At 48.1% G+C, this 26196-nt stretch overlaps 1 protein-coding gene across 1 annotated transcript in view; it reads right to left on the reverse strand.

Moving 5' to 3' along the window:
• CCDC180 (coiled-coil domain containing 180) overlaps positions 1-26196 on the reverse strand; it is a 70516-nt gene that overhangs the window by 23541 nt on the left and 20779 nt on the right. The window contains 18 exon segments of the mRNA XM_057724349.1: positions 39-105; positions 3564-3641; positions 4672-4819; positions 4822-4916; positions 5171-5343; positions 6984-7103; positions 9088-9186; positions 10816-10932; positions 11123-11267; positions 11934-12080; positions 13044-13224; positions 14882-15057; positions 19922-20148; positions 21393-21847; positions 21976-22015; positions 23655-23781; positions 24846-24961; positions 25811-25984. Of these exon segments, the coding sequence (XP_057580332.1) occupies positions 39-105; positions 3564-3641; positions 4672-4819; positions 4822-4916; positions 5171-5343; positions 6984-7103; positions 9088-9186; positions 10816-10932; positions 11123-11267; positions 11934-12080; positions 13044-13224; positions 14882-15057; positions 19922-20148; positions 21393-21847; positions 21976-22015; positions 23655-23781; positions 24846-24961; positions 25811-25984 (2685 nt within the window).

The raw sequence follows: 26196 nt of genomic DNA on the forward strand, positions 1-26196 counted from the left end.
CGGCCAGAGAATGGCAGAGGGGCAGGCGGAGCCCTCACCTCCGCCACGGTCAGCAGGTGCTCGCTGCTCTCCCAGAGGAGGCTCAGGATGGTGGCTTTAAAATCCCTGCAACACACAGCAGACAGACCCCTGAGAGGCCTTGTCTAAACACGCTAAATGGTGTGGACAGAACCAAATGGACAGAACATCCTGAGTACCCAGCCAGAACTGGAGCTGGACAGCTCGGGATGCCCAAGCATGTCCCCACCTAATATCTCCATTTGTCTAGTCTAATGCCTCTTGTATGTGCCAAGCTGAGCTTGGCCCCTTCCAAGCGTCTCTGTCCTCTTTTGTCCTAATCACTCCTTGTAATTACTAACTGCTGCCCCGGGACCACCACTCACACTGATTCCTCTCCAGGTAATACTAACAACTTTCCTCTTGATCACATGTGTTCCTGCTCTTTCTCAGATCCTGGCTCAGTGGTGATCCCTGACTGCCTCCTTCCAACGCTCTGTGTGGCCCTCAGCTTCATCGCACTCCCAGCAGGGGGACTGGGGATTGATTTGCATGACTAGATGATTAACCCCCTCTCTCCTAGCAGCTGGTAAAGTCCACCAGGACACACACTGTGTGTCTGTTTTTGTTCACCGTGGAATCCCTTGTCCCACTGCAGTGCCTGCACCTATCAGTGCCTCAGCCTTGGCTGAGGGAAGAGAGAATGCTTTCCTATAAATACGAATCAAATGAGCAGGACTGCCTGTAGGACCAAACATCCTCTTTCTGGTACCTCTGGCCTTTAGGCTGACTGTGTGCACATGGGGGCCTTATTCAACAAATCTGCACAGATCCAGTGAATATTCCTGTCATTTAGGTCAACTGTCTCAACAGTAAGTGTGAAACAAGGGACAGATATGTTAGAACTGCGTGTATCTGTAGGACAACTATTTCTTCACAATTTCTGTAAAGTGATACAGGGACTGTTTTACATACACATCATTTTTGGCTAGTTTCTCAAATATATGTATATACGTCGTGTGATGTTTCATCTAAAAACTTATTCATCATATGAACCCAGTGGCAGGGCAGGAATACAGATGCAGATGCAGAGAACGGACTGAAGGACACGGGGCTGGGGGCGAAGGGGAAGCTGGGATGAAGTGAGAGAGGAGCATTGACATATATACACCACCAAATGTAAAACAGATAGCTAGTAGGAAACTGCTACATAACACAGGGAGATGAACTCGATGATGGGTGATGACTTAGAGGGCTGGGACAGGGAAGGTGGGAAGGAGTCTCGCGGAGGGAGGGGATATGGGGATATATGTGTAGATGCAGCTGATTCACTTTGTTGTACAGCAGAAACTGGCACAGCAGTGAAAAGCAATTATACTCCAATAAAGAGCTTAAAAAACAAAACAAAACAAATTTCTGCATCATAATTAAAGAAAATTAGAAATAAACTGAAAAGCAAGAAGGAAAAATAAATGCTAACATTTAAGTTATTAGTATTTCCTTCTGTTGACTTTTAAATTGGTTTGGAACTAGGTTCATGTGCATTTTACATTCTTACCCTTAAAAGTGTCCCCCTTACATTATGATATCATTTTAAATGGCTGTGTAAGCTATCGAGTATGTATGCACCATGGTTTACAATCCTCTATTTTTGGACCTTTAGGGTTTTTTCCCATTTTTAACTGGGATAAAACGTATTGCATGGTATATCTTCATGCAAGTGTTTTCTTCTTGATAGATGGTTTCCTTGGGGGAGGGACCCACAGAGCTGCACAAAAGACAAAAACTTATGGCCCTCACTACACCTTTGCCAATGGCTTTCTGGAAAGATAATTTGCTGTCTGTTGACCTTGACGAAAACTCTCCCCTCAAGCAAACGTTAGTCTCCTCTGTGTGCTTTCACTACACTTTCCCAATCTTCTGTTGTGGGATTCATGCCCCAGCATGATTTTACTAAGGATAATTTGGAACCTCATTGGCCTCTTGGGGAAAGATCTTCCCAGACTGGATCCTCTAAGACCTCTCTCCCCTCCCATCACCTCTGCTCCTTCTTCCTCCTTTTGCCACCTTCCACTGTCCCTTCAGTTCCCTGGTTTCCTTTGATATGTCCCCCTTCAAATCCCTACCTCCTCTCTCCCTCTGTCCACCCTGCCAGACCTTCCCCTTCCCCTCCAGCCCTCAACTCCCTACAGTCACTTGGACTAAATTTAGGCCTCTGATCCCTATCAGGGCACTCAAGGGACCAAGGAACTCCTGAAAGCAACTGCCTGAGGCTAAAGAGGAAAGAGGGCTAATGGGAAACAGGCTGAATGTTTCATCCACTCATATGCATTTGAGAATTCAAAAACTCTTAATGAGTATACTTATTTTACGGCAATATAATTATTGCGTAAGTTCTACAAGAAGTTGTCCTCCCTGTAATGGGACATAGTTGGAAACAATGATGTATAACCAAGGCTTTGACTGAACTGTCATATGGACAATGATGTATAGGATCAGATATGACCAAACAGTTTTAAGAAACTAAAGTCTACTTGATGGAGACCATGCCTCAGAGCCCTCTTGGGAAAATCAATCTGGCACCTGGCTTGTGTGGTTCCCAGCCTCACCGGTAAGGAAAACCTTAGGGTATTTTGGGGATCTCAAGAAGAGAGGGTTTCACCCAAATCTATAGGTACTGCAGGCGAAATCTGACTCAGCCTCCTAGCCTCAAGAGGCTTTTAGGAATCTAATCTGAGATTCTTTATGAAAAGTTCTAGCAACGCAAACATAAAAAGTCTCTGTGGTCAATCACCACTCTTGCTGCAATTCTGTAAATAATCAGGCCAAATGTAATGAAACCAGACTTGCTCTGTAAACAAGAATAAAAAGAAGGGTGACAGAAATTTTATGTTTCAATGGGAAACTATAGCACACTCTCATGATTAGTAGATTCTAACCCTGTTCATTGGCTTTGAGGTTTCATGACCTCTCTGGAAACTTGACCAGATCTTGCCATCATGCGTTCTGTCAGTTCTTACCAAACGTCAATTCTTCTAGTCTCCTTCAATATCTGCCCACAGCTCTCCACTGAGAGCTGAAACTTGACTATCTAGGTCCATGTTGGGACTTGAGGTTGTTCTGTAGCTGGCTCTTCCTCCAGGATCCAAAGGAGCCCTGCCAGCTGGAGTTGGGTGATGGGCAACCGGAATGCCAGGAGCTGCTCCTGAGTGGGCCACTCCGGGTGCTTCAGGCCTAACGTCTAGGTTGTCCTACTACCAAGTCTCAACAGGTGGTTCAGCTGGCCCTTAAGGAAAAAAAGGTGACTGAACAGAAATGAACTTATTGTTCAAAGGAAAGAAGACTGTCTTCCCGGTGAATATCTAAGTTTGGTGAAAATGCCTCTCAATAAATTTAGGTGAAATAGGCCAGACAAGCCGACCTTGACCCTTACCTGTCCCCTCACCAATTTCTCCTGCTCTGTCCCCTACTTCTTATTTTCCCCTCAGCTGAGTTCGATTTAGCTGCTCCTTGACAAAGGTGACAGATTAAAAGGGACTTATAAAGGAAATGGCGTTCACACTTACTCCGCTGGAGGAGGTGGCTTGTCGCCGAGCACCTGGTACTTTCTATCCAGTCGGTTAGGCTTGGCATACCGTGTGATGCTGTGGGGCAAATGTGGGTCAGTGCTCTGGAGGCTGCAGACAAACACAGGCAGATCTGAGCCTGCTGGCGGGGAGCCCTACCCAGGCCTACCTGTGTGGCCTGGCCCTTCAGGATGCCTCCCTACCCCTCCTTAGCAGCTCTGGAGATAGCCTTATCCTGGGGAGGAAGCCCTGACCACTAAAACCCACACAAGGCTGCTGAGAGTGGGTAAGGGACAGAAGTGCTTGGGCCCAGAAATTTGTATCCTTGCTTTGCTGTGGTGAGGACCCAAAGAAAAACAGGTTGAGCCACATGTAGGGTTGCCAAATTTTCAAATAAAAATACAAGTTAAACTTGAATTTCTTCATATAACATTGTAAATCAACTATACTTTAATAAAATAAATTTTTAAAAAAACCTTGAATTTCATATAAGCAATGAGAATTTCTTAGTGAATGTCCCATGTGATATTTGGGACACACTTATATAACATTAAAAATATTATGTGTTGTTCATCTGAAATTCAAATTTAACTGGGCATCTTGAATTTTTATCTGGCAGCCCTAGCAACATGTACTTCATTGGTAACCACTGAGAGACTGAATATACACATGGACAACGGCTGGACCATATATAAATAGAGAACTCCGGCCCATAAGCTGCAACAACGTGCCTAGGACACCAACCCTGTAGCTACACTAAAATACTCAGGAAGCTGGCCTGCTCGAAGTCAGACATGCAGGAGAACAGATGGCTATTTCTAGTGACAATGCAGGAAGCCAAACAATACCTTGGAAAACCACCCAACTCCCGGACAGGCTCTCGGGGTGGGAGGCTGTGAGACTCCAGCCACTGGGCGGGGAGGAGCACAGACCCACCTAAAGCCAGGGTCAGAGCCGGCCCCTCAGGGGGTCCCTTGGAGTGTCAGGGCTGTGAGCCCAGGAGGTGCACTCTGAGGACACGGTCTGATAAAGGGTGGTCTCTGACCTCTGTCTGGGGGACAGGGTCGGGTCTGGGGAGGGGAGATCTCAGGCAGCCTAGCCTCTCTACCTCGCTGCTGAGGTGGCACTGGCAGTGGACAGGTCCTTCTTCACGGAGTGCTCTGCTCGGTTCCGGAGTCGCTTCAAGCCTTTGGATGACGAGCACCCAGGACAAGAACAGAGGATCCACGGTGAGGTGGGGCCAGCTGCCCCCACCAGCTGCCCCACCGCCAGTGCCCTGAGACTTCTTTGCCTCTACCTGTTTGGGACCGCTCTTTGTCACACTGCTGGGTTGGACATTTTGGGTCAGGAAATCTGCAACCAAAGGAAAGGACATGAGCTCTTCCCCAGGGACCACGAAGACGGCTCGGGCCAGGCACTGGGCACCATTCTGCTTAGCCCACAACAGCACGTGAGTTCACCCGATCGTGAGTCCCACTTCAGAGCAGGAAGTTGAGGCTCTGGGAGGAAAAGCCTCTGCACGAGCCCACAGCTGTCAAGGGTGGACTCACACGGGGGCCTGGCCCCCGCAGGCTCAGGGCCCCACTCTAAACAGCCGGGTGACTCACTGCAGGATCCTCTTGACCACTTCCACAGCTGGGTCTTCAACCATGGACTTCCCCATGCGGCTTGGCTGGGCGAAGGACTCAGGGGTGACCACGTCTACCTTGGCCTCTTCTTCATGGGCTTCTGAAGACACCAGGATGTTACTCTCTGCATCTAGGTCAGTCAAGATGTTGTCCTGCAGGCCAAAGAGCAGGGCCCAATTGTGTGGATGCCAGGGAGGCTGGTTCCCATCCTGGCATCACCTTGCCTACGTGCTGCGGCTGGAGGCCAGCTGCCTGACCTCTTTGAGCCTCTCTTTCCCCTTCCATGAAGTAGCAGTGATGATATCTACCTTCATTCATTCATTCACTCATTCACACGTGCACGCTGAGAACTTCAAAAATGCTTCCTGAGTGCCCGCTTTCCGCAAGGCTCTGCCTGGGTCTGGGACACAGGATGACGAGGCCACGTGTGACCCTTATTCTCATGGAGCTTACAGTCTGGTCAGAGAGACAAGCCATTTCACATGGACTTCTACAAATGCATGGTCAAAAATGGGGCCAGTGCTCTGAAGGAGAAGTTCCAGTGTCTTCCCTGAGGCTAAGGGTCACGGACCTGTAAGGTCACCCATAGGTGTGCCCAGGTGGTGTTTTTGACCAATGGACAAGTGAGCACACGAGTGTGTGGATGAGTAAGTGGCCACCTCCACCTCGAGTTGGACCTTAGAGAAAGGGTGGGAGTGGTGGCCCAGCACGAGCGCTTAGTTGAACGGTTCCCTATTTTATCCTGTGTCTTGGCTCAGTGCTGGACTGTGAGCCCTGGACGGAAGGACTCCAGCTGGGCTCCTGAGTTTCGTCTTGTGGGGCGCAGTATGGATGGTATGATAGAAGCTTAGTGCTGGTGGCATGGCGGGAAGAGCCTCCCCATGGAAGGTTCAAAGCATGGAAGTGAGAGGCATGGCCTGAGGGTGGCCAGAGCAGAACATGAGGGGTGTCCCCTTATGCTGCCACTGGCTCCGTCACACGCCCCTCTGGCAGCTGGTTGAGCACCTCTAGTGTTTAAAGCTTGGTGAGAGAGGCCGAGTGTGGGGTGAGGGTGACAAGCTCTGCCCTCTTGGGGTACACAGTCTAGGGGAGACAGTTCCTAAAAGGGAGACCTCACTGCATGGTCTGTGGGGTCATGAGAACGTGGGACATGCCATGGGGGCCAGGTAACCCTGGCCCAGACCAGGGAATGAGAGAAGGCCTGGGGGAAGTGACCTCTTAGGGGGGCCAGAGAAATGAAGAGGCCATGGAGGGCAGACCATGGAGGAGGTCCAGGAAAGGGTCTGGATTTTATCCTGAGGGCAGGAGTGTAACACAGGCAGACTGGCCTTGTCCAACCTGAGGTCTGGCTGCAGCTCAGGGAATGGATCATGGAGGGAAGTGACAGGATAAGGGCGGCCACATGGGCAAGAGATGGGGGGCTTGGACAAGGCAGTGGGGGTGGAGAGGGGACAAGCCAGTGGCTGCTCACGGCAGCGGATGGGAAGGAAGAGGCTAAGAGGTGAGGCTGCCCTGAGAGCTGGTGGGTGAGGTGAGCTGAGGGCTCTGATGGGGTGTGGAGGTAAGGGGTCTCCTAAGAGACCAGTGCAGGTAAGTGGCCCATCTGGGATGTGAACACAGATCTGACTCCACAGCCTGGGACCTTTCCAAGGCATCCCAGCAGCCCTGATGTCTAGCAGGGGCCTGAGGGATCTTCTTTCCTTGGGCTCTGCTGAGCCCTGTGGGTCTCCTCGGAGCCCAGAGCCAACAGCTTAGTCACTCTTCCCCACTGCCGCCCCATCCCGTTCCTTACCGTAAAGACCATTTGAGTCACGGACACCACGTCCAGCTTGCACTTGAGATACTGAATCCTCTGGCTCAATTTTTCTTTCCAAGTTCTAACGAGGCCAAGGAGGTCTTCTGTGGTCACTATCTAGTGAGAACATGGAGGAAAAAAGCCACAGGGAGCAGGCTGCAGGTGGGCAGGCTGACTCCACGTGAACCACAGGAACAGGTTGGCTCGTGAGGACACCTCTTGGCTCCGTGGAGGCCCCTCACTTGCAGGGAGGGGTCTGGGGGAGTAGGGAGCCCTGGGCCGGCCCTCGCGGGCAGCTCCACTGGGGCAGTGGATCCTTCCCTGATGGGGCATCGGGAGTTCTATTCCTGGCTCTATGGGTTTGTTCTGGGCAGACGATTTAAACTTGCTCTACTTAGTCTCCCCGTCCGTGTGATGGGGACACAGGATGTCCCTTAGGATCTCTTCTAGCTCTAACGCTCTTCATGAAGAAGGAAATATTTGGCCCAAGATGGCAAGGGTGTATGGGAGTGAAATGGCCGCAGCCTTTCTGGAGGGCGATCTAGCTATCTCCATGACAAGAGCAAACACATGACCCTCTAGAGCAGCAATTCCACAGACCACACACTGCAGGGGGCAGGGAAGCACCCGTGAGGATGTTCGCCTTCCCCAAGCAGCCCACACAGTACTCGGTGGTCCTCACACGTTGCTCCCTGAATGGTTCACTGACCTGGCAGATGACCCAGGCCAGGAGGCACCTTGGCCTCTTCCCATGCCCTTCATTTCCAATGCACTCTGAATCCCGCCCATTCCCCCCGCCCCCAACTCAACCCCAGGATAGAACATGTCCCTGCTGGTACCCTGGGTAGTGGCACTGTTCAGTCTTGGCACCCTGCCTCATTCCTCCCTGCCTCCCTGCCTTTCTGCACCCAGCAGCCAGAAGGTTTTTTTTAACGTGGCACTGAGCACACGGCCCTAGCCTTACTTCCCTGGTCCCCATCGCCTTCACCAAGCATCTGATGCATCGCTTCCATCTCCTGATCACCACCCTGCAGAAGTGACCAACCAGCGTCCTCCACAAACACAGAAGCGCCTGCCCATTCAAGCTCACTCTCCTCAGCCTGTGCCAGGAATCTGCGAGAGCCTGCTGGTACCCTGCCCAACACCATGACACAGCAGACAGGAGGCAGGGAAATGTGGGAGAGCAAATGCTTCTGCTCTGAAGAGGCAGAGTTGTCCCTAAAGGGCCTGCTGAAGGAGTCACAGCAGGTTAAGTTGGTTTTCCCCTGCTCCCCAGGGGATGTGTAGAAACATCTGCACGAAAATACAGAGGTTACACGGGACCTCCACTCTGTGCTTTGTGGATGTTCAAACTTTTTTCACCAAGCACATGTAACTATGTAAGAAGAAGCAGGAAAGATAGAAAAATAAATGTCCTGTCAGAGCTAATAACAATAAAACCTCAACTTAGTCACTAAAATGGAAGAGAATAGACAGAACTCTGGCCAGGACATCTGGTTCTCGAGTGCCTAGCTGAGCTGTGGAGAAAAGATCACTCAGGGTGGCCAGGGCGCAGGTGGCACAAGGGACAGAGACATGCACTAGAGGCAGAAAAACAAGCAAGTCAACAATGTAAACACGCAGACACCTGCTATGCTGATCAGGGCCTGGCAGGCACTTAGAACCTCACCTCTCCCTTACTTCACTTCAATTTGGACTTTTCACAGTTTGTATAGAAAACAGAAGTAAGGAATGTATGCACAATGGTCAAAACAAAGGGAAAATCACACAAAAGGTGGTGGTCCTGCTTCTGTTATTCATCCAGGGCTACATTCCAATTACAGGGAGGGAGGCTTGGGGACGTCGTTGGAGAGGGAGAGAGGTCAGACTCAAGCCCCTGAGCTCACATGCTTGCCTGGGAGGTGCTGGGGGCTGGGGGCAATGGCTGGTTTCTCTTCTCTTCCTTAATTCCATCAAATAAAACAGGGATTAAGTAGGAAGGCTCAGAGGCCCCGCTGGTGTTGGAGAAATCTTGACCACAGATGTTAAGTTTATTTCCAGTTTATGATTCTGACATGATGCATCTTTATTATTCATAGTTTACCATCCACTGAGTACTTACATTTTTATCTCCCCTTGAGCTTTGGCACATTTGTACCTTGCTTTGAAGCTGTTCCAGAGAAGAATTTAATCCATCTGTTTGCAAATTGGACTTCGCTACCTAGAAAAACCAGAGGTTCTGAGATTTGTTTCTAGAATACTTATTTTGATCAAGAAAATGTGCAGCAAAACATTATCTTAGACATGGATTAAGTACCAGAAAAATGAAATCGGGGGAAAAAGCACAGTTGTATTAGAAACTAGATCAGTGGAAATTTAAAGGACTTTTTTTTTAACCGTCAAATAGATAAGTTTTAAAAATAAAACTGGTGACCCGCAGTACTGGCTGAGGGTGTTAGGAGGACACACTCATGCCCTGTTGGTGAGGGAATGTCTGCACAAGCCACCTGGAAAACATAAAAAGCCTTAAAATGATCATGCTCTAACCCAGTAATTCTAGCTCAGGGAGACACCCTCTGGACATCACCAGAGCTTCCAGTGCAAGCATGTCTATCACAGCATTGTGTGTAATAAGTGAAACCCACCAAATGTTCCTCCAAAAAGGAATGGTTAAGTAAAAATGGCAACATATTTGGGAGAGGGAAGCCATCAAAGTGATGTTTTTGAAGAAACGTTTCAAGATTATACAGCTTAGGGCTTCCTAGGTGGCACAGTGGTTAAGAATCCGCCTGCCAATGCAGGGGACACGGGTTCGATCCCTGCTCCAGGAAGATCCCACATGCCGAGGAGCAACAAAGCCCGTGCACCACAACTATTGAGCCCATGTGCTGCAACTACTGAAGCCCACGTGCCTAGAGCCTGTGCTCCGCAACATGAGAAGCCTTGGCAATGAGGAGCCCGCGCACCACAACGAAGAGTAGCCCCCACTCACCGCAACTAAAGAAAGCCCGCGCACAGCAAAAAAGACCCAACACAGCCAATAAAATAAATAAATAAATAAATTTATTAAAAAAAAAAGATTATACAGCTTAAAAAATTGTAATAAAAAGCACGCTTCCCATCCCCACTGCCCTGACCCTCACTCCAGCGCCAGCAGCCCAGCCCACATGGCCTTGCTGACCCAGCTGACTCAGTTCCAGCCTCATTGCCTGCCACGTTTTCTTGCTTGTGCTCTCTCTCCCCTTGGCTCCAGCCCCCCAGGATTTTTTTGTGCGTGTGTGATCTGTCCAGGACACTGCACCCCACCCTCCTGCCTGGCTGGCTATTCCTTCTCCATCAAGTGTTGGTAAGCACCACTTTCCCAGTCCAGATGAAATCCTCTCCTCTACATCCCCACGCACCTCACACTCCCTCCTGCCCGCTGTAGCCCAGATGGCCTGGCATGGTTAAGGCCCAAACTTCTGGTGTCGGTCAGACCTGGGTTCACATTTTGGCTCCACCATTTAAGAACTCTGTGTTCTTGCCTAAGTCACTTAATGACTCTCTGCCTCAGTTTCTTTATCTCTAAAATGGGGATAAGAATAGTATTTGCCTCACACAGCTCTTGTGAGGACGCACGTAGTTAATCAAAATAAGCCCCCTTTCCAACCATCCAAGCACTGGCAGGAAGCACAGTGCATAATGACTCAGCAGATGTTAGAAGCTATTAGGATTTAATCTCTGACTTCCTGGCTGGAGGGCGAGTCCCAGGGGGCAGAGACCACACCAGTGTTCCCAGCACCTGGGACAGTGCCTGGCGTGCAGCTGTGTGTGACAACCATCTGGCAGATGAATAATGAATCCGTCCTACCTCGCACTTGATGTTCACTTGCAGATGTGTCAGCAACCGCTGGATTTTCTCTACGAAGATAAGGTCCACAGACAGGTTATGGAATTTACTTTCAAACTTGTTGATGACCTCATTAGCCTTAAAGAAAAAGAAAAGGTAAAGGAGTAGGGCTTAATTTGGAACTTTGGACTTTGGAAGCAGAGGGGGACAGGCTCAATGAGTGGTTGGAAAGGGGGCTTGAGAGACCTATCAGGCAGTGAGCAAGGCGACCACCTTGTAACTGGGTGTCATGGGAGCCTGGTTAGAGGTCGGGGTGGGGCCCACTCACCTGGTCCAGGTACTCGCTCTCCATCTTCTCCATATTGATCATGATTAAATTTTCAACAAACTCTATCCGGGCAGCTTCCTTCTCCAGTCGATGACACAGGGAGTCAATTTCTTCAGAAGAAAAGTTGCCTCCCTCTGAAAACAACCTAAAAATAATTTGGGAGAAATAAAAGCCATTGATTAGACCTGAACTTTTCCACCCATTCCAAATACTGTGGTTCACAAGACTTTAGATTAAAAGTGTAAGATCATGGAAAAACAAATGCAGGTAGTTCGAGGACAGAAGCAGGGAAACAACCCAAATGTCCATCAACAGATGAATGGATAAACAAAATGTGGTACAGCCACACAATGGAATGTTAGCGAGCCTTAGGAAGGAATGAGATTCTGACAGATGCTACGGCATGGATGAGTGTTGAAGACATCATGCTAAGTGAAAAAAACAGACACACAAAAGAAAAAAAGCAGTATGATTTCACTTCTATGAGGTCCCTAGAGGAGTGAAATCCACAGAGACTGAAAATAGAATGGTGGTCCCCAGGGGCTGGGGGAGGGCAAAATGGGCAGTTAGGGTTTGAGTTCGAGTCTGGAGTTTGAGTTTGTGAGGGTGGAAGTGTTCTGCAGACGGGTCTGTGATGGTTGCACAGCAATGGGAAGGCATGAATGCTCCTGAAGCGTACACCTGAAATGGTTAAACGGACGATTTTACGTCATGGGTATTTTGTCACAATGAAACACTGAAGGGGCAAACAAGTCCACCTCTCCACAGAGAAAGCCCAGGGCCCGCAGGGACCCCAGGTGCGGGCTCCCACCTGCAGTGCCTGACAAACTCCACGTTGGCGTAGCGCAGCTTGCCTAGGCTCTCCTCCAGGTACTGGCGGAAGCTGCGCAGGGACACCTGGGTGACGTCCACGTAGCTGAGCAGCTCCCGGTGCAGAGCGCTGCTGAGAGCGACCAGCCTGGGGGACAGGGGAGGGCAGCGTGGTGGCCTGGGCCTGGGCGGGCAGCCTGGGAGGTGGCTTCAACTCCACATGCCGTGCCCAGCTGTGGGGCCACCAGAACCACTGCCTGTCTTCTCTGGGTAGAAAAAGAGGCCTTGGGAGGAAGTTCACAATGCAGTGCATGCCGGACGCAGTGTGGGACTCACAGTGAGCTGGATCAGGGGGCACCCCCTCCTCTGTCTGGCCCCTGCCACCAAATTGCTAAGAGAATCCCCAGGCTTACTGGCTCTGCATCCTCCCCACCTCAACCCCTGCATTCTCTCTTTAACTTTCAGCAACGTGGCTCCTGTGCTCCAGGACCTCCTGAAAGAGCAGCCTGCAGGTTTCTTCTTTACACCCAAGTCCACCCTAACCAGCTGCCTCGTGTGTACCTGGCCACTGTACAGACACCTGTGAGGGCTCCTCACCAGTGACCTGACGGAGGCCTCCTTAGGCACGTGGGAGCCTCACCTCAAATCACTGAATGGCCTCCCAGGAACCCCCTGCTCTGCCCTGAGCACATCCCTACCTCCAGCTGGGCCAGTGCTCCTCTCCGGTGGGAGAATTCTGCCCCCTCCCCACCCTCCTCCATCCCATGCCTGAGGGTGCAGGAAGCTCTTCCTGACTTCCCCTGATAGGAGTGGTCTTTCCCACCATGGACATTTCAGGGCACATCATTTGCAGCCCTGCACTCTGACCATGTGCACTCTTTTCTCCCTCTGGCAGCTCTCCCACCCCCAGTACCCAGCCCCTGGCCGGATGCTTCACACAGTTGGACTCTTACTCTTGTGAAGAGGTGAAAACCCTTCTGGAAAACCCACCTCTTCTATTATCCACCGGGGGGGTGGGGGGGTGGGGTCGAGGGACCACTCCTTTGAGAACAGCCACCTGGCTGGAATTCTAAGGCCACAAGGCCAAGGCTGAGACCCCCAGCGCCCTTACTTCTGGCTCTTGGTGGCGTTCAAGAAGAGGTGCTCCATGTCGTAAATCTTGCGGCGGAAGTTTTTGCTCCTCAAATTTTGCTCTTCCTGGAACTGGCAGAACATCGTCCTCTCCTTCCTCAGGGTCTCCATCACCCCCGCACAATGGCTGTCCAGGCGTTCTTGATGAAACAAGAGCTCAGCTGAAAAAGGACAAGGGGAGCTGAGGCCCTCCAGGATCCCGAGTCAGCTGCGGACAGCGCTTTCCTGGACATTAATGAGCCTCTCCCAGGCCAGTTACAGAGCAGGGATCTTTCAGACCAAGGACCCTTATCTTGTCCCCACTGCCCTCCCCAGGGCTTGGGCTGGGAATGGACGTAGATCTCAGGGAGGCCAATCTGAGACAGCCCCAGGGTCTTTAACTGGAGAGGAGGGGGAGGGGGGCGGTCCCTGGCTGTGAGCAAGGAGGTCCCTGCTGGTGGAGATTCCCTGCCTGCAGCAGAAGGAAACAAAGCCTGGGAGACGGAGAGCATCTCCTACCATGGGTACAGGTGGGATGGCTGTTAGGGAGGGCAGGGATTTTGGTGAAAGGGTCTGGGAGAAAATAGACAGCACAAAGCTGGGCAGTTGGCATCTGTCCTTTTACATCAGTGGCCACTCATTTCCAACAAGCCTGAATTACAGTGGACTTCAAGAGCTCCATCATAGGCCTTTAGAGTTAGCAGAGAGCCCCAGGTCACCTCATCTGACCTCCTACTGCCTGGTTGGAAGAAGTGCTGTGGTCTCAGCTCTGCCAAAAACAAATGGTGGGACTCTGGAGCTCTGCTTCTCTGGCCTCGGTTTTTACATTGTGCATTGAGCCAGGAGCCAGGGAAGGGGAAGGAAACCAGCCTTTAGGGAGCATCTTTGTTTATATTTATATTTAATGCACACATTTCCGAGATGAGGACAATGAGGTTCCAAAAGTCAGGCAGGTCTCCCAAGGCCACAAACATTGGGCCTCTGGAGTCCACAGGCAGCAGGCAGTTGGGTGGGGTCACGTGGGGGCTCTCTGGGAGCTCTCAGGGCCTATAATGGAGCTTAAAGTGTGACTCGAGTGAAAACCTGACAGGAGCCATTGAAGGATCTAAATAAAAGTGCCCCCCTCCATTAATAGAGCCCTCTGCCTTCGAGAGAAATGGCATGTCTTTTTAAATGTTAAAAATGATAAGCTGAAAATAATGACTACCACTTTTGGAGGCTCTGGCTTATACCAGGTGCTCATGATTCCTCACCGTATCATTTCAAGTAGAGTTAATTACTACCAACGACATGCCCTCTGCAGGTTAGGAAGGGATCAGAGAGGTCAGGTAACCTGCCCAGAGTCACACAGTTAGAGAGGTTGGGCCTGTTCTCTCTGATTCCTGAGCTATAGGCTTGCCTCTAGGGCATCCACCATGCAGGTGTGTGTCTGACAGGTATGTGAGCATATCAGGGATCCACAAAGCTAAAATGGGACAATACTCTTCATTTCAGCATCTAACACCTTCTTTAAAAAAATCTTTATTGGAGTATAATTAACTATACTCCAATAAATTAAAGAAAAGAATGGAGAGCACCCTATATCGTGCCTGGCACGCAGTAGGTGCTCCATTAATGGTATTCTCCACCCTCCCCCTCTGACATGGCAAATAAAATGTATTAAGACACTTAAAAAAAATCTTAAATGAGGATTGCGTACAACCTTCTCTGACAACCTGGGAGGTGCGAACCCTCACACACGTCTTCTGACGTGTGATGACAACACGTTAAGCGTTGCGTGGTACAAGCTGCTAATGAATGTGGGGCTGCAGTGGCACAGGCACTAGGGGTCTGCCGTACCTGCTCTGACGTTGTGGATGTCCTTTTCAATGAGCTGGGCTCTTGGCTGGTGCAGGTGCAGACGCAGATCCAGTTCTGAATCTAGCTCATCAATCTTGGTGGCCACAATGACCCGGGCATTGAGGGCACATTGGTCAAACCACTTCTCTAAGTGCTCAAAAAAGCCAGCTCGAAGCCTGAGGGAGAGACCAGCAAGGGTCAGCAACTGTGACCAGGACGAGATCTTTTCACACTGATACATGGAGTTCTTCCGCTTCCACTCCTTCTTCCTCATTTTATTTCCCACTACATTGTATCTCTTTGTTTGGGTGGACCATCATTCATTCAGCCAGCCCTCCTGCTGGAGGACATTTGGTGGTTTCCAACCATATGTTCTTATCAAGAAGACTGCAATGAATAAACCCATACATATGTCAAGTGTAGAATAATTTCTATAGGATAAATTCCCTGAAAGCGAATTGTTGAATCAAAGCCTGAAATATATTTGTGGATCTGGTAGATATGGCCAATCTGCATCTGTTACAAGGCAACTTGAACTCCCAACAAAAATGAATATAAGTTCCTATTTCTCATAGCTTCAGAATATATTACAAACTCTTGAATTTGATAATGCTGTCACATTATGACTGAGATTGAGCATATTTTCAGGTGTTTAAGACTATTAAGTTTCTTTTTCTGTGTACTATCTATTAATATTTTTTGCCCATTATTCTAGAGTGTAGCTGCCTTTTTTTCTTATTAATTTCTAGGAGCTCTTTATGTATTGGGAACATAAGGCCCTTTGACTGAGATGTGAGTTGCAAATATTTTTCCCAGTTTATCATTTTATCCTGTTAAAAATGTAGAGTGATTTTCTTGGCTATGTACTGTTAAGATATTGGTTCTCTCCAAATGTATCTACAGATTCAATACAATAACAATTAAAAGCTAAGCAAAAAACTGAACGCATTGCCTCCAAGGACAGGAACAAGACAAGGGTGCCCACTCTCACGACTATTATTCAACATAGTTTTGGAAGTTTTAGCCACAGCAATCAGAGAAGAAAATGAAATAAAAGGAATTCAAATTGGAAAAGAAGAAGAAAAATGGTCACTTTTTGCAGATGTCATGATATTATACATAGAAAACCCTAAAGATTCTACCAGAAAACTGCTAGCACTAATCGATGAATTTAGGAAAGTAGCAGGATACAAAATTAATGCACAGAAATCTCTTGCATTCCTATACATTAACAACGAAAGAGCAGAAAGAAAAATTAAGGAAACACTCCCATTTACCATTACAACAAAAAGAATAAAATACCTAGGAATAAACCTGCCTAAGGAGGCAAAAGACCTGTACGTGGAAAACTGTAAGGCACTGATGAAAGAAATCAAAGATGATACAAACAGATGGAGGGACATACCATGTTCTTGGACTGAAAGAATAAAGATGGTGAAAATGACTATCCTACCCAAAGCAATTTACAGATTCAATGCAAGCCCTATCACATTACCAATGGCATTTTTCACAGAACGAGAGCAAGAAATCTTACGATTTGTATGGAAACGCAAAAGACCCCGAATAGCCAAAGCAACCTTGAGAAGGAAAGACAGAGCTGGAGGAATCAGGCTCCCTGACATCAAACTATACTACAAGGCTACAGTGATCAAGACAGTATGTACTGTCACAAAAACAGAAATATAGATCAATGGAACACAACAGAGAGCCCAGAGATAAATCCATGCACATATGGGCACCTTATGTTTGATAAAGGAGGCACGAATATACAATGGAAAAAAGACAGCCTCTTCAATAAGTGGTGCTGGCAAAAGTGGACAGCTACATGTAAAAGAATGAAATTAGAACACTTCCTAACACCATACACAAAAATAAACTCAAAACGGATTCAAGACCTACATGTAAAGCCAGACACTATAAAACTCCTAGAGGAAAACATAGGCAGAACACTCTATGACATATATCAAAGCAAAATCCTTTTTGACCCTCCACCGAGAATAATGGAAATAAAATCAAGAATAAACAAATGGGACCTCATGAAACTTAAAAGCTTTTGCACAGTGAAAGAAACCATAAACAAGACAAGAAAGCAACCCTCAGAATGGGAGAAAATACTTGCCAACAAAGTAACGGACAAAGGATTAATCTCCAAAATATACAAACAGCTCATGCAGCTTAATATCAAAAAAGCAAATAACCCAATCCACAAATGGGTGGAAGACCTAAATAAACATTTCTCCAAAGAAGACATGCAGATGGCTAACAAACACATGAAAAGATGCTCAACATCACTAATCATTAGAGAAATGCAAGTCAAAGCCACAATGAGGTATCACCTCACACTGGTCAGAATGGCCATCATCAAAACATCTAGAAACAATAAATGCTGGAGAGGGTATGGAGAAAAGGGAACCCTCCTGCACTGTTGGTGGGAATGTAAGTTGGTCCAGCCACTATGGAAAACAATTTGGAGGGTCCTTAAAAAACTAAAAATGGAACTACTATATGACTCAGCAATCCCACTACTGGGCCTATACCCAGAGAAAACCATAATCCAAAAAGAAACATGAACTATAATGTTCATTGCAGCACTATTTACAATGATCAGGATGTGGAAGCAACCTAAATGCCCATCAACAGAAGAATGGATAAAGAAAATGTGGCACATATATACAATGGAATATTACTCAGCCATTAAAAAGACTGAAATTGAGTTATTTGTAATGAGGTGGCTAGACCTAGAGTCTGTCACACAGAGCGAAGTAAGCCAGAAAGAGAAAAACAAATACCGTATGCTAACTCATACATATGGAATAAAAAAAAATGGTACTGATGAACCCAGTGACAGGGCAAGAATAAAGATGCAGATGTAGAGAATGGACTTGAGCACACGGCCCGTGGGGTGGAGCGGGCAGAGGGGAAGCTGGGACAAAGTGAGAGAGTAGCATTGACATATATACATTACCAACTGTAAAATAGATAGCTCGTGGGAAGTTCCTGCATAACATAGGGAGATAAACTCCACAATGGGTGATGACTTAGAGGGCCAGGATAGGGAGGGTGGGAAGGAGTCACGGGAGGGAGGGGACATGGGGATATATGTATAAATACAGCTGATTCACTTTGGTGTACCTCAAAAGCTGGTACAAGAGTGTAAAGCAATTATATTCCACTAAAGGGCTTACAAAAAAAAAATCAGAAAAAAAAAAAAAGTCAAGCACAGAGAGGGGATGAACATTTGCCATGTATTTAATTAACAAAGAACTCATATCTAAGATAGATAACTAACTCACATAAATTAATAAGAAAAAAGATAGGCAATCCAACAGAAAAAAAATGGGCAAAAAATTTGGCTAGGCATTTCACAGAAAGATTACTAAATGGCCAATAAGTGTATGACAAGGTACACCACATTGTTCTCATCAGGAAAATGCTAACTAAAACCACAACGAACACCACTACACATACATCAGGATGGCTAAGATAAAAAAATACTGGCAATACCAGGTGAGGATGTGGAGCAACTGGAACTCTCACACATTGCAGTAAACTGTTAAAACCACTTTTGAAAACTCTTTGGCAGTATCTTTTGGTTGTATCTCCTCAAGATGGACACACGTATAAGTCAATTTCCCAACAATTCCACTCTTAGTTATATATCTAACAGAAATGTATACACATATTCACCAAAAGAAGCCAGACATAAAAGAATATATTCTATATGATTCCATTTAAATAAAGTTCAAAAACGAGCAAAACTAATTCAGAAGTTAGAATATCTGTTATCCTTGGCTGGGAGTGGGGAGCAGTGACTCGTGATGGGTACGTGAAGGGGATTGGCAGTGCTCTCCTGTGGGTACTGATTACCAGGTGTGTTCCCTTTGGGTAATTAATTGAGCTATGTGCTCATAATTTCCATACTTCTCAGTATGTATCCTGCACTTCAACATTCAAATCCAATCTGTTGAATACAGAACTATTTTTCTGGTTGGTCCCAAGGCCAAATGGCATACTGTTTGGTTCAAGATTCTGGAATTACAGGGTCTAGATTCATATCCTGGATTTAACTACTTCCTATCTCAGAGATCTTATCCAAGTTATTAATTCTGAGCTTCAGCTTCTTCACCTATAAAAGGGGCTAATTACAGTACCCCTCTCATAATTATTGAGACTATTAAACTCTCTCAATAAATATTAGCTCTGGTGGTGGTCCTTGCTTTTCTTCATTCCCTGGCCTATGGAAAGGGCAGACAATGGCCTGTGACAGGGGAAGGAGGCGGATGAGGTTCAAGTCAGAAGACATTTTCAAGGTGAGATGATGCTGAGGTGGAGGAGGATAGAGTCCAAAGGCTTGAATTTACTCCTTCTACACCCTGCCTGTGGTCTCCTGTCCATGTGTAAACACGGAAGGTAGACTAACCAGGTGATCTCTAGCTGGTCAGTCCTACCTATGACACGGTAGTATCAGGGGGGCAAAGCAAATGCTATTCAACAGGCAAATGCAAATTTTCACATTTGTTTCAAGTTCAAATATGGAGGCCCAGAAAGAAACTTCAGTGTTAGGAGTGGTAAATGTTCAGTGGTAAAATTATTCTATAGTCTTCATTGTATTTTTTTCAATTTTCTAATTTTCTTTGTTAAATATGTCACATAACCAGAGCAAAATACCATACTGATATACTCATAACTATGGTCTACATCTAGATAATTTTTCTAAAAAAGAAAAGAAAAGGAACCAATATTACAGACATGCCAGGACCTAGAACCCAGAAACACCTTGTGGGGAAAACACTATTTCTCATGTACGCGGCCCAGGCCAGCCAGGCGTCCTGGGACAGGCAGAGGGCTCACTGTCGCAGAGGATACCTGTGACTGCAGAAAATTCCTGGACACTTGCTACTTTTTATTGTGTTTCTCATCTCTACCTTCAGTTACCTCCATGTTTTCTTTTCCATCTGAAACTGGTCCAGGCTTTTGTTATAATATTTCATCTTGTTAATGAAACTAAAGAGAAGGAGAATAAAAGGGCTTTTTACTCACTGTTTCTTAATTTCTAAAACTAGTCTGGATGGAATGATCAGTTGTTCTAGGATCTTGGCACTTGAAGTGTCATTGAAGAGAATGGCAGAGGGGTTGGAATGGGGCCACTTGCTACTCTCTTCTTGTTCCAGGGGTAGGAAGACAAAGTAAGTGTTCCCACTGGAGGTTGTGAAGGACTCCATCTCCTCGCAGGAGACCTCCCCCAGACTCTCTTCCTGGGCTCTGACCTAAGCAGAAAACAAGACTTTAGACTTGACACCATCAAACAGACACGGTCATTCCTACCACAGGTGCCCTGACATCAGAGATTGTAAACCTGTGAGACGAATCTTGCCTATAATTGTTTTTTGCCCATATAGTGCTTTTAAAATTGGGGAAGTCCACCAAAAAATGGATTTCTGATTTCTCTCAAAAATCAGAAAATCCAGCAATTCTGAGCCTGTATTCCTACATGGCATTATTGGCTGGAACTAAATAATGGCTGCATGGCTGCCATAGACTGAATGCTGGTGTCCCTCCAAAATTCATATCCCCAGTGTGTTGGTAATTGTAGGTGGGCTTCGGAAGGTTATTAGGTCATGTAGGCAAAGCCTTCCCTCATGAATGGGGTTAGTGCCCTTATAAAGGAGACCTCAGAGTGCTCTTGCCCCTTCTACCACGTAAGGACACAGAAAAAAGGCAGCTGTTACGAACCAAGAAGGAGGTCCCTGCCAGACACTGAAGCTGCCAGTGCCTGGATCTTGAATTCCCAGCCTCCAGAACCGTGAGAAATAAATCTCTGTCATTTATAAGCCACTCTATGGTGTTCTGTTATAGCAGCTTGAATGGACTAGTCTTTTCCACGTGTCACTATTTTATACTTGGTGTCCAACCCTCTTTTCTATTACATGCCTGTGGGCATTTGAGTTTGGGTTCCCTGTTCAAAATCAGGTCTCATTTGCCAACTCTTCCACAGCAATATAGGAAAAGAGTCTTGGCAATTTCATGATTATGGAATTCAAATTACTGTTCTGTGAGTCTGAATGTGTTCTGAGGACAAGATTTATTAATATGAGAGTCACTTCCCTGCAGTCTAAGGAGAGCTGTCTGCTGACTTGGACATGGATCTTTTTTCTTACATAACCAGAGAATGGGAAGAGGGAAGGAATGGAGAGGCTAAGTTGGTCTATACAATAAAGAGGAGCTGGGAAAGAGAGAGGACCGGGGAGGGATGAGGGAAGTTGAGGGGGTGACTGACATCAGAGTAGGTTGTAAGACGAAATGTGAGCAGAGGAAGGTGGATTTAAAAAGCATTGCTGTGAGATAAGAATTGGATCCCTGCTGACAAAAATAAAAGGTGTGCATACGTTTGTTATTCTTTATACACACATCCATGGAGATGTGCCACTGGCGACCCCAGCTTGTGTTAGGGATGCACAGAGTGAACACAGCACACTTCCCACACCCGAGAGTGAATCCGCGGCTGGCCTACCTCATCCAGGGATGAGCTCTCGTGCTCTTCCCTTTCCTCCTCCTCTTCCTCGTCTTCCTCCTCCTCCTCTTCTTCCTCCTCCTCCTCCTCCCTCTCCTCCTCCACCTTTTCCTTCTTCTCCTCCTCTTCCTCTTCATGAACCATCATGTTTGCCTGGTTTGGGGGTGATTTTAAGGAGCTGTCTCTTTCCACCTGCATTGCTTCTAATCCTGGAGTAGAGTCCTCTCTGGACTCACCCATCTCTTCACTCAGTACAGACCTCTCCTGTGGGCTCACCACCACCTCCTGAGTGGCGGGGGACTCGATTTCTTGAACTTCTTCTTCTGTGTCTCCTGCTGGCCTGAGGGAACTCGTCCCCCTGCTTACACTTTCCTCACCTTTGCTCGTGTCCATGTTAGGCCTCTGTCTGCCCCTCAGTTTCCTCATCCTCTGCGGGAACTGTGTTTCATGCGGTTCTGTTGATGACCCGCCCCAAAGCACAGCAAGGGAGGGGTTACCAGTGCAGCCTGATCGGGCCTCCCCAGCCCCCAGATACACAAGCGTGAAGCCGGGGAGACTCAGACTTGAATTGTAAAAGCGTTACCTGGTTCCCTTAACTGCAAAATGACGTCCCCCTTCAAGTTCTGCAAGGCAAAAACACGGACGCTGAATGAGCAGAGTGCCACTTCTGAGGGCGTTTCCCTCAAGGAAAAGGCCCTGCCCCTCCCCTTCTACATCTGATGCAGGCCTTGACCACCTATTTCACAGGGGTAATCAGGGTGTTCCCAACCAATTTTCCTTAATCCCAAGCAGGCGAGCAAAGCTTTCATCACACAATAGCGATCACAGAATAAAATCTCACTCTGACACATTTTGGGTAGTGACCTGGAGCAAAGAACAAGCAAGTATAAATGGAGGGATGCAGACAATGGGGCAGAAACTTGCTGTACCCAGAGCTGGAGGCCAACATACAGAATGAACACAATTTACACAACCTGGGAGGCCCCTCATTCACCCTACAAAGTCTCTGTTTCACAGGCTGTGGGGGATGCTGTGGATATAGTGCACCATGGATGAGAGTGGATTTGAATTCCAGCTCCTCACAAGCTGGGGGACCTTGGGCAGGCCCCTTAAACCCTGCGGGCTCAATGTCCTTCCTGCAACACAGAGACCATAGTAGCACCTACACGTTAACCCAGGCGACCAGACTGATCTCAAAGGTAGTGAGCTCCACCTCCGACAGCTTGAGTTCCACCTCAACCGAGGTGCCACACGAAGCATTTACGAGCAATTGGGACAGGGATCCCTGCTGAGAGGAGGGATTCCCTGAGGAGTCAGGAACCCCACATCGACAGGAAACCTTGCCAGGTTCAGCGTCTCCACAAGTACCTGCAGCCCTGGCCATGCAGGACTCTAGGTGCATGTGTGGGAAAGAGCCACCTCTGGGACAGTCACACCAGGGCACTCCCGGCGTTCGTGCGCTTACCAGGGAGCACTCAGCGTGTCTGAATTAGGTTCAGGACTCTGTGTTGAGGGCAGTGAATCTGAACAAAAGTTAGGAGGGCACACCTGCCCCTCAGGAAACACCTTCCAGTGGGATGCTCTGAACTCCTGCATCTGACAGCAATCAACGTACAAGCACGTTCAGAGAGAGGAGTGGTGCTGGGGTGAGGAAGGGGAGACGAGGGTCGGAGGGAGTGGGTGGGATCTTGTCACTGGTGGTGGCTGGAAGTACAGGTGGGTTTGGGGTGTGTGGAGACAGAAGGCTCCTCACGGAGGGGCAGGGTGAGGAAGGGCAGGGCGCAGTGGCAGATGCAGGAGGAGGGAGGAGTTTGCTGAGCAGGGAGCGTCAGGGCGGAAACCAGAGGCGGGGCCTCTGTGCTCACCTTGGGACTGTGGGCTGGGGTTGGCGGGGCTGCAGACCTGGTGAAGGCCTTCTGAGCAGGAGAGTGGGTAGCTCAGAGCTGTATTTTAGGAGGGGTATGCAGCCGTGTTGAGTTGGGTGAATGGAACTCAAAGTCTTACAAATTAGCCTTTTAATTATAATGTCATTCAAGCCTTGAGGCCTGGATTATGAGCCCTTCAACCTCATTTAATCTGAGAAAGAAATGGTCTCTTTAGGAGACACTTTTAGCTTCTTACTCCTTGATGTCCTGACATAGATTCTAACTCCACGTTGGTTAGAGAGGCATTCAAAATTGAGGCAAATAAGAACTAGAAGTCATCCTCTCCCTTTTGCTTCTTGGTGAGCAGCTGGGATTTTTTTTGTACCCCTTTCCATACCTGTTCAAAGATTTCACGAACACAGAAGTGTTGGCTGAGGGTGGAGCTGTAGGCATTGAGTTCCTTCAGTATGATCACTGGGTACTCCATCACTTCCTTTGTCAGGAGACCATGAAAATTCTCATACCTGGGAAGCAGGGAGATGAGACCACTGTTTAAGGGGGGGGTCAGTTGGGTATGAGAGACCCCAGCCAAGAGCCATGCCCTGGACCCCATGGAGGTGGGCTGATATCTGGCGTGTGGTTCTGCACAGAGCTGCTGCATAGGCTTGCTTTTGCCATAACAGTCCTCGGTTTGTTTCGCTATTTTTCTAATCATACAAAGAATACGTACTCTTTGTAGAACATTAGAGAACACATACAAGAGAATTCTCTGCATGCTGTAACGTGGGTTCCCACTTTCTGTCCACCGTCTTAACCCTGTCCTTGAACTTTACCTATATTATCCCATCAAACACTCCAAAACCCCAAGGCCCAGACTTTTATCTGTTCCCTAGGTAAGAAGACCAAGATTCAGGGGGTTACTTATTTGCCTTAAAATGTACTTCTGAATCTAAGGAAAGCAATCAATTGGCAGTGCAGTTCCATTTCTGTGAATGGTCCTTACAGAATTAGTTGTACAAAGGCACAAAGACACAAGACAGTTCACAGTGAACTGTTTTTAATGTTGAGAAACTGGCACCAGTTTTAAAAAGCTAGTCAATTGGAGGATGCTTAAGTCATTATGAAGCATCCATATTAACGGATGGATGGCCATTTAAAAATGAAAATATATCTGCAGTTGCAGATCAATTCTTATTTTTAAAACATTGTATGTGTATATATAACCACATTTATAAATGTCTATGTCCACAGAAAGGATGAGATGAGCAGGAATGAGGGGAATTTCCTACATGTTTGTATTTGTTAACTTTTTCTTCTTTAACAAAGCATGTACGTTTTAAAATTTAAGAAGGTAGCAGGAGGGCCCATGCTCTTGACCTTTAAACTACATGGCCTGGCAATCTCCCTCCATAAACTTTTCCAATCAAAGTTCTCTCTGAAAGCTTTTGTGTTGGCTGAGGGCAGAGCAGCAAAGAACCACAATGTTCTCCGACGTTGGAGGCAACACTGGGCTGGGCTCCTAGGCAGGCAGCCTCTGACCTTGAATATGAATTCCCAGCCGTCCCCTTATAGAGTCTAGTCTGCCTACCTGCATTTCATAGTCTTCAGAAAATCTTTGGCCTTTTCCAGGTGTAACTTCAGCGTATTCTCATAGCTTTGCTGCCTCAGTTGGTCCAAGAGTTTATCGAGGTGAGCCTCCTGGGCCTGGCAGCCACACCCCAAACAGAAAGAAGCAGATGTGAGTTACCACAGCTTGAACAGTGTATGTGACATGCGGAGATCCTGCCCCTGAAGCTGAGGTCCAGGTGCCCCGGGGGGGCTCTTTACTACAAAAGGGGCATCAACCGTGCCACCGCCCTTACTCTCACTGCTCTGGGCCTTTGGGCCCCTATCCCTGCCTGGAATGTCCTTCTTTGTGTACTTTACACCCCTGGACACCCCACTGATATGGGACCCCTCAAGGATCTGTCCCTCACCCGCCCCCACCTGGACAGGCCCCCACTACACCCTCCAGAGGCACCTGCTCTTCGCTCTCCTCCTCACCTGTCGAGAAAGGGCCTCAGATGCTGAGTGCACGGCTCCACCCCTCACCGCGCGCCGGCGGCTGGGTGGGGGCCCGCTCATGTCCTGGGAGGGCGGGATGACTGTGGGAGGTAGATGCTCCATGCCCCCCAGGCTGTCTGTCTCTCACGCACACCCCCTCACAGACATGTCTGGATCCAGGACCCGTCACACAGCCCGGACCTGACTCTGGCAGGACTCTTCGACTCCCATCCAGTCCCGTAACCAAGGTGAGCCTCCGTGTCCCATCTGATCAAGTGGTATAGCTTGAGGTTTTACATTTGAGTCTAAGATATATTTGGGGTTAATTTTTATATAAAAATAAAATATGTAAGATACGGTGTGAAGTATGGCTTGAAGTTCTTTTTCTTTGTTTTGCATCTGAATGCTCTGAGTTCACAGGCCCCCAAGCAGAGCCACCGGGCAGCTGGCAGCCTGGGTGTGGCCCTTCCCTCATCCCCTGTGGGGGCTACCTGGATGCCGGGGTCACACCTGGTCCTCCTGGCTGTGCTTCTGCCGCTGCCGCTCCATCCTCTTCTCAAGCTCCAGCTCCTGCATCAACAGCATGCTCTGATGTGCCTCCCACAGCCGCACAGCCTCCTGGAAGTAGCTGAAGAGGTCTGAGCTCTGTCGCTCTGTCTGCTTTGCCGTGGCCTCAAAGGACTTCTGTGGTGGCGGGACACAGAGAAGGGGCCTTACGTGCCACCTGGCCCGGGATAAGGAGAAGCGCCCCACTTGCGGGGCTCCCTCGCTGGCCAGTGGAGACCCATGTTTTGAGGGACTGGCCGTCACTCCCTGGACACCATCCCTCAAGGTTATCTTCTGGGCCACATCTCGGCTCACAGCTCTCCCTCCTCTGGGACAGCATTTCTGGTCTG

This window comes from Hippopotamus amphibius, chromosome 2 (assembly GCF_030028045.1).
Source record: "Hippopotamus amphibius kiboko isolate mHipAmp2 chromosome 2, mHipAmp2.hap2, whole genome shotgun sequence".
In the NCBI taxonomy this organism is placed as follows: Eukaryota; Metazoa; Chordata; class Mammalia; order Artiodactyla; family Hippopotamidae; genus Hippopotamus; species Hippopotamus amphibius.